Here is an 8828-nt window from a genome sequence, read left to right on the forward strand (position 1 = left end):
TTACGAAAATGAATGAGAAGCTTTTGCTTCTTAACAGGTTCGTACCGTCTGAGTTTAGCCGGCTTAGCCGAGACCTTGACCAGATAAGTAATTGGAAGTCAACTGAATTCCGGCAGTTTTTATTATATACCGGGATATTTGTTTTGAAAGACTGCATTAATGAAGATTTATATTATCATTTTCTTTTACTACACGCCGGAATTCGATTTCTCTCTTGTGAGAAATCTTTTAACGTAGAATCGAATGTCGCCAATGAATTGTTAAAGGAATTTGTTGATTTGTTCGGAAATATTTATGGCGATCATCTAATAAGTTATAATGTTCACGGGTTGTTACACCTTTCGGATTGTGTTAGAGAATTTGGTCCTTTAGACAATTTTTCCGCGTACAAATTTGAGAACTACATGCAGCATTTAAAAAAAATAATTAATAAACCTAATAAAATTTTGCAGCAAATGTTTTTCAGAATATCGGAAAGATTAAAAATTTCAGATTCTAGCAAACTTTCTAAAAACGACCTTTTTATAATAGATTTTAATAAAGATAAAGATAGTTATTTTCAATGTAATAAGGGGCCCATTAAAATTGTTGGATTAGATAAGGAAACCAACAGTTTTAAAGCACTCCTTATTTCTAATTTAGAAAATTATTTTATCGAGCCAGTAGAATCTATGTCAGGGCTAGGTATTTGTATAGGTGAAATATTAAGTAATGAAATCCTAATTAGTCGTAGTGATATAAGTTATAAATATTTTTGTATAAACGATAGAAATAAGCTTATTCTTGTCCCCATTCTACATAATTTATTTCGTTCTTTTTTTTAAGTACAATGGAGGACATTTTTTTTCCGGAAACCGAAATGATTTCTCCACCACGCTCTGGCCCCCCTACTTTTACAGGTATAAATATAAAAATATATTAACAGAATTGTAAATACTTATATTCCATTTTAGGGTCTGCCGTGCAGCGTAAGCGGTTTGCTGTATCGCAGCCCTACGAAAGGCGTACCGCAATCCCAGATTCCCCCAGCGCAACGGTATCCAACCATGCTACTGCGGTTGCAAGTAAATTTTTTTATATTTTAATAAATTTCAATTCTTACCATTATTTTTTTGCGAGGTTGTTAAAAAAACATTTATTTCAGGTGAACCAGTTTCTCTGGCTTCGTTGCAAAAGGAGCTGAGAGAAATGCGGAGCGAAATCCGTGAATCACTGGGGGAAATAAAGACCACCTTACGGGACCTAGAGGGTAAGGTGGAAAGAAGTTTCAAGGACTTCGAAAAGAAGGTTATACAAGTATCTTATTGAAGTAATGAATTATAACTTTATAAGCTTTTTATTATTTAGATGCCAGAAAAAGCGGAAAGTCAGGTCCAGGGGCAGCTGATGAGGGAAGTGAAAGTGGTGATGACAAGAGTTCACCAGAGTATTGCGCGCATCACGGGAGATGCTCTGAGTCCTGAGTATATCAAGATTCAGAGTATGCTCCCAATAACATCGCAGGATGCGATTAATACTCTGGAGGAGCTCTTAAATACCAAGTCATACTCCGAAGCAATGGTAACTATTATTTACTATACAATATACACATGTGATCATGGTTGCTTGAGTTAAATTGTAAAATTAAAATTGTAACATCTAAGAATTCTCCGTATAGCGTTTTTAAAATTTGCCGAAATAAGAGATTTCACAAATTTTGAGATACCTATTTCCACTCAAACAACTATGATTTACATAAAATTACGTACAATAGGGTGTTCAATATCAAATAAGCTCAAAAAATTTTTAATCAAATAAATAACTTAATTTTATCTTTTCTAGCTAAATATTTTGCTGAAGCTGAGGGGTGCTAAAGGATGCATCAAAGGGGTGATGAAGCGCGTTTACTCCGACGAGTTGATGTTCCATTACAATTTTGAGGGGAAAGCCAACAAATCGGCGCTTTTGGACCTCAAAAGTCTGGAACTCATTTTCGGTATTTACATTTTTTCGTTTATACTTTTTTTTATATATATAACATGTTTTTTATGTATATCCAACAGATACATTTAATAGCACCCCGAAAAGCGAAGTCATTGCTGAAATTCGGAAAGCGGTTTTAATGAGCCACAACCGATATAAGCAAGTCGTGAGGAAGCAAAAACAAAAAATTAATATTCAAAATATTAACTAAAACTAAAATATTTCTAAAGCTAATTTAACTAACACCAAATCTAATTTTATAATGTCAAATCACTTTAATTCATGTTCATTTTCTAACACCAAAACCTAATTTAAGAATGTAAATATTATACTAATTTATGTACATAAAAAGTAAAACGTAAACTTTTCTAATAACTTAACTAAATAATGTATATAAATAACTAAAACTAAAATTTGTCTAAAACCAAACCTAATTTTATAATGTAAATATTAAAATAAATAACTAAAACTTAACGTAATTGTATAATGTAAATAGTAAATTAATATAAATAGCTGTACATAAATAGAACATACTAAAAAAATTATTAATTGTATTAATTTTCTTTAGAAACTAAAAATTAACTAAATAAATATTAAAATGATTCATTAAATAAATAATATTCAATAAATAACCATTTGTATCAGTAATTTTGAGGGATTATTGTATATAAGATCCGTAAGTATTACCTACAAAATTACCCTGTTGAAGAGATTCTGTTAGCTACATGTTAACAACGAAATTCACTAGTTTATGAAATTCTGTTAACTACATGTTAGCAATAACATTCACCAGCCCAAAAGATTCTGTTCACTACATGTTAACAATGAAATTCACTAGTTTATGAAATTCTGTTAACTACATGTTCACAATAACATTCACCAGCCCAAAAGATTCTGTTAACTACATGTTCACAATAACATTCACCAGCCCAAAAGATTCTGCTCACTACATGTTAACAACGAAATTCACTAGTTCATGAAATTCTGTTCACTACATGTTAACAACAACATTCATGAGTTCAGAAGGTTTTGTTCACTACATGTTACCCACATCATTCACAACTTGAATGTCAATTAGAGCAGCACAGCAGTATTGAGAAATTTCTGTTAGTGCGAGCGAATAAAATCATCACACGTATAGACTGGAAGTAGGTAGCAATTGCACGGCGTAGAATATAAAATTACTACAAAGCTCACAACTTCACAGGTGAACGATACCCACAAGTTAGCAGTATAAATAGCAGGTAGTTGGTTTGCAGGGTAAAAGTTTGAAAATATAAAATTGTAAAAGTAGAAAGGGATAAAAAGAAAAAAAATTTAAAAGTGAAGAATAATAGAAGTGTAGCAGTGTAAAAGCAGATAAGTATTATAAATATAAAATCATAGAAGTATAAAACTTTAAAAATATAAAACTATAAAATTACGAAAACATAAAAGTATAAGGCGTAAAAGTATAAAAATGGAAAAATAAAATATTATATTGTAAAAATGTAGCAGTTTAGCAGTGTAAAAGTAGATAAGTAATACAAATAAAAAAGAAAAAAAGAGGTTGTCTGTAAAGTCGGTTTACTGACGATAGTTTAACGTGAGAACGTCATAAGAAAATATTGATGGAATGGTTGCAATTTTCAAAACAAAATTTTTTTTTTTTTTTTTTTGATAGATATTTTGTATGGATATAGAGGTAATAGAGAGTAAATGGAATTGCAATGGAATAGGTCAAGTTACATTTACACAAACGTGAAAAATGACGAATCATTTATCAAATTCATGAAAGATATCTTCAATTTCGATTGTGCATTAGATGTTAATAAGTCAACAACACTAGAGGCACCATCATCGATTTGCCTTTTTCAAGACACTTTACACTCGAAACACTCCCTTTCATTTCCTACTTTTTCTATCATCGTCCTATTCTCAACAGAGAAATGGTTCATTACCATGAACACAGCAAGAAGGCATATGCAAATACAAGTATGTGAATTTATATACAAATGCGCATATACATACATATACATACATATATATGCTCACTCAAGTAGAACAGAGCCAGATGTCACACGTTGCCGAACGCGGGGACCGATTGTGCTCTTTGTCGTTCGTTCCGCGCTCTCACTTGCAGTTCAAGCATATTTTGAAAAACATAAAAAACTCGTGCCTGAGCGAAGAATTTGATTTTTGTTTTTTTAGTTTCTATTTTTTTTTTAACAATTAATTGTTTTTTTTTCTCGAAAATCTGGCAAATATTTCCTAATATTGTTATTTTTGAAAAATAAAACTTTGATCAGACACAAGATTATCTATTAATAAAACTAATTTCTTTTGTCCGATTGATTTTAGCTGAATCTCCAAAGACTTGTGACGATCACCGCAAGGGACTTCTGGAGAAACGGGCTCCACACAAATAGCGATAACTTTTACAATTATTAATTTTATTTTCTTTTTCTTTTTAAATTTTACTAAAGTCAAGTCGAAACATGATAAAATAATGCTGTTTTTATTTTATTAAAATAAAGTGATTGACTAGCAGAATCAAATTATTGAAAATCATGATTTTTTCGGCCCCAGACTACCCCTAACCCCTGAAGTTAAAACAGTGATTCAAATAGCTCCGCTATTTCCTAGTTTTCATTTTCGCTCTCGCTACTGCTCTGAACTTGAACAGATGAGTGGTGGAGCAGGTAGCGCCAAACGGGCGATCGATTGGTTTACTACGCTCCAAACTACGTTTCGTTACTGCTAGTAGCTCAAAGCAGTAGTCAAATAAAATTTTAAGCGCTCTAGTAAAGCACTTAGAATGGGCTGGAGCGCTACTTGTGAACATATTCATATGAACTCCAGCTACCGCTACTACTATCACTTCTGAAAAATTAAAAAAAATATTTCCGATTATGAATTAAATTTCAAGTTATTTAAAAATAAATGGCATTTAAATTCTCAGTTTTGCATAACCACCAATAACTTATTTAACAATTTAAAAATACCTCATCACTGTTTACATGCAACAAGTATAAGGTTGCACACTGAAAATAGCAGTTGCACGAGGCACGAATGCAATTCAATTGCCAGTGATACCATAGAATTGTCAATAAAAGTAAATTAAATTGATTTCAATTCAATAATGAGTACAATCGGCCTGATAAGATGCACGCACATATAAATGGAGCATTTAAAGCAAATATATATGGATGGATGTAAATGGAAGGATCAAAGAACATGGCAATAAAATACCTTCTAGACTTCCACTCTGAACAATACATACATATAAGGGTGTGTCACGCTAACTTAGCACGCAAATGCATATAAGTCACTGGTACGCTGAACAATGAACTTTGGTCGGGTTTCCCCTAAATGCAGTTATTCTTTGGTGGCCCAAAATATATATAAATAGTACAAAATGTATCGCGTATTTTGACTGCTGTAACGATAGATGATCGTATCAGCCACCCATCACATCAGCGCTAAAGTTGAAGTACTACTTGAACGCCACAAAACAGAAATTTCTGCTTTCGGTGGAAACTGAAGAAAATAAATGGATTTATTATGAGAAACCCCAACGCAAGGCGTCATATGCAAAGCATTTTCTGGTGACGATGCTAATCGCCTCTATGCGAATTTTTATAGGCAAACGAGTCTAACAGTTGGCTTACGAATTTTATCACTTCGCCTTTCAACTCAAAGGCATAAACTTCGAAGTGTATTGGAAACGCCTGCATAACAGTTTTAGGCAACCATCGAATGGTAGCTGGTTTCGAATAGAAAATTTTTCCTATCATAAGAAAACTCAAGAGTTGTGCTATAAACTTCCAAATAGCATCCCCAGGTAGAAACTCTTTTTCTTAGGCATTTCTTTGTGCACCCTCACAATGGACATGAAATACGCAACTAACCCAATGGTATTCACGCGCAAGCCCACCCGGTCACGGCAGCTGCAGAAGCTTATTGGGAAAAGTTTTCGATCTTTTATAACAGAAACTGTAAATATCCTACCACCAACGCAACGCGAAGGCCAACAACTGTGTCGCCACTTGCATATAAATATTCATAGATGCAAATATTATTTCCCTTTGTATGTAGGTTTACCTTGCAGGTGTACCGTTATGCTTAATGGATTTGCGTGAACCTTGCACTCATACAGTGGATGTTACTAAACTCGTACTTAATTTTTTTTTTTTTTTTTTTTTTGCAATGTTAGCAATAAATAGTTTAGGTTTGATAAAACATTTTGCCCCCACGCAAAAGGGGATCATTTGGATTTTAACTCTAAGTCGCCAGTTTAGGTACTAGGGGAAGAAAGCAAGGGAACGAGCGTAGAACAACGCTCACCCTCACTTTTTGTAGAGGTTACAATATGTCACACATTTGGCTGGTCACAGCAAAACAGTTTATGAAACGAAAATGAAAATTTTACAGCTTTGGCACAGGGTGGAATGAATGCGAAATTAATAAGAGAAAAGAAAAGACCTTAAGTTATTCACAACCACTTTGAATGCACTATTTCGAAACAAAAATATTTAAAATTTAAATCAGTAAAAAAAATATTATTAAAAAATATAATATATATTATTAAAAAAATATATTATTCAAAAAAAATATATTATTCAAAAAAAATATATTATTCCAAAAAAATATATTATTAAAAATATATATATTATATAATTGAAAAAAATATAATGAAAAACTGCAGAACTGCAAAGTAAAAAAATATTATTAAAAACAATATAATTAAAGCAATATAATTAAAAAAAAAAAAATAATAATAATTTAAAAAAATTAAAAAAAAAATTCTTGAAAAAATATAATTAAAGAAATATAATAATTAAAAAATAACAACTTAAAAAACTATAATTAAAAAAACTATGAACAAAAAGATATTATTAAAAACAATATACTTAACGAAGTACAATTTAAAAAAAAACTTAAAAAATATAATTTAAAAAATTTAGTTAAAACAATATATAATATAAAGAACCGAGGAATTCAAATACTGTTTAACGACTGACTTTATTAAGAATGACAAAAAAGAGAAATACAAGTATAGGGTTGCAAGCATGATTCAATAATAAAAGGTTTGCTCAGTAAGCAGCTTTCTCATTCCCTCTTGACAAATCGGCTCCCTTAGCAAGACACTGGATTGTTAACTCTAGAAATTTTTTGCAAAAGTGGAAGAAATGTAAAATTTGTAGGAAAAACATGTCGTTTTCAAAAGCGTGTATAAGCACTAGCTCGGTATGTGAATAACCAAAACGATATGGAAAACATACTGACATACATACTGATGGCAGATGGCTTTTTATGAAGAGTTTTTTCATGTCAGAAATACACTCGGAGGTGTGCCATTGCCTGTCGAGGAGCCTCTGCTATTACAAACAACATTTTATATCATTTGGTGTTTCATGCCCGTGGTAGTTTGTCAAGTAGTGAGGAATGAATAATCGCGACTTGGGGGTCAAAACTCCAAACTTACGTGGGCATAGCATAGTAAAGCAAGGCGCAAGGAATTCATTAGGGCCATACTGCTTAGGTAATACTCGTATGATAGCTTCATATTGGTAAATCTTCCCAACTTCGTGATCAGTTTTCAATTTAAAAATTAATTCACAAAATATCAATCTGGGTTTAACTTCATAACATTTTTTTAATATGATTCCTGGCAATTTCTGTGTGTACCAGTTATAATTTAAGTAAAAAGAAAACGTTTTTTGCTACCATTTTTACCAAAAAGGTATTTAATTTTTCCACTTTCTTCTTCCCTTCTTAAATGCGACCTTTTGTAAGGGAGTGTCAAAATTCTAGTGTCACAAGTGAGCAAACCTTTAATAATTGAATCATTGGTTGCAAGTAGATATGCATGATTGAAATATTTACGACGAACTACTTTGCCTCCGCAACAATATAGTTAAAAAAGTATAATTATTAAAAAAATAATTAAAAAGAATATGAGCGATAAAAAAGATATTAAAAAAATATATTTAAAGAAGTATAAACAAAAAATAATAATATAATAATTTAAAAACAATTGTAATAAAAATAATATTATTGAAAACAATATAATTAAAAAAATATAATTAAAATAAAAAATATAATTAAAAAACAATAGAATAAAAAAAAAATAAATAAAAAATATAATGAAAAAAATGTAATTAAAGAAATATAATTTAACAAAATATAATTAAAAAAACTACGATACAAAAGATATTATTAAAAAATATACTTAAAGAAGTAAAAACAAAAAATAATAACACAATAATTAAAAAAAATATAATTAAAACAAATACAATATAATAAAAAAAAAATTTTTAAATTGTATTAAAGAAATATAATAATTTAAAAGAATATATAAATTAAAAAACAATATAATTAAAAAAAAATGTAATAAAAAAATTAAAAAAAAATATAGGTATATAATAAAAAATATAATTATAATAAAAAATTTTAAATAAATAAGTAGTAAAAAATATAATAATTAAAAAAATCTATTAAAACAATATAATTAAAAACTATTATTAAAATAAAATTTAATTATAAAAAAATTAAATGCATTCAAATTGTATGGCATTTTGCCCATTTTTAAGAGTACAAAAAAACATATTTGAAAGGTTAGAATTTCAGTTTCGTAATTTCGTAATTATTGAAATTTTTCTTAACAACAACAACAAACAACGATTTCTTTTTTTACTTTATTGAAATAATTTTTTTTTTATAATAAAATACCTAAAACAAGTAGAAACTAAAAACATTGTCTGATTATCGTCTGATTTTCTGTTACACTCACTGTAGGTGTATTTAATTCAAAGTTCACTTCTGGCTAAGTGGACACATGTTTTGTAATCCATTTTAATAGCAATTTCGCATAATTCATTTCA

General features: G+C 29.8%; 1 protein-coding gene across 1 annotated transcript; it reads left to right on the top strand.

Annotated features, from left to right (window-relative positions):
- The first annotated feature begins 859 nt into the window (after window positions 1-859).
- On the top strand, window positions 860-2201 carry LOC128855906 (uncharacterized). Its single transcript, XM_054091143.1, has 7 exons — window positions 860-899; window positions 954-1064; window positions 1145-1296; window positions 1348-1560; window positions 1822-1975; window positions 2043-2128; window positions 2193-2201. The coding sequence occupies exons 1-7, from the start codon at window positions 860-862 to the stop codon at window positions 2199-2201; spliced, it is 765 nt and encodes a 254-aa protein (XP_053947118.1).
- The last annotated feature ends 6627 nt before the right edge of the window (window positions 2202-8828 follow it).

Source organism: Anastrepha ludens, chromosome 2 (genome assembly GCF_028408465.1).
Source record: "Anastrepha ludens isolate Willacy chromosome 2, idAnaLude1.1, whole genome shotgun sequence".
NCBI lineage: Eukaryota > Metazoa > Arthropoda > Insecta > Diptera > Tephritidae > Anastrepha > Anastrepha ludens.

What these genes read in the sequence shown, in the direction of transcription:
- LOC128855906 (XM_054091143.1), top strand. Translation starts at nt 860, where the DNA reads ATGATTTCTCCACCACGCTCTGGCCCCCCTACTTTTACAG. An exon ending in AGTCATACTCCGAAGCAATG is followed by an intron (nt 1,561 to 1,821) that starts GTAACTATTATT and finishes TATCTTTTCTAG; the next exon opens with CTAAATATTTTGCTGAAGCT. An exon ending in AAGTCTGGAACTCATTTTCG is followed by an intron (nt 1,976 to 2,042) that starts GTATTTACATTT and finishes TATATCCAACAG; the next exon opens with ATACATTTAATAGCACCCCG.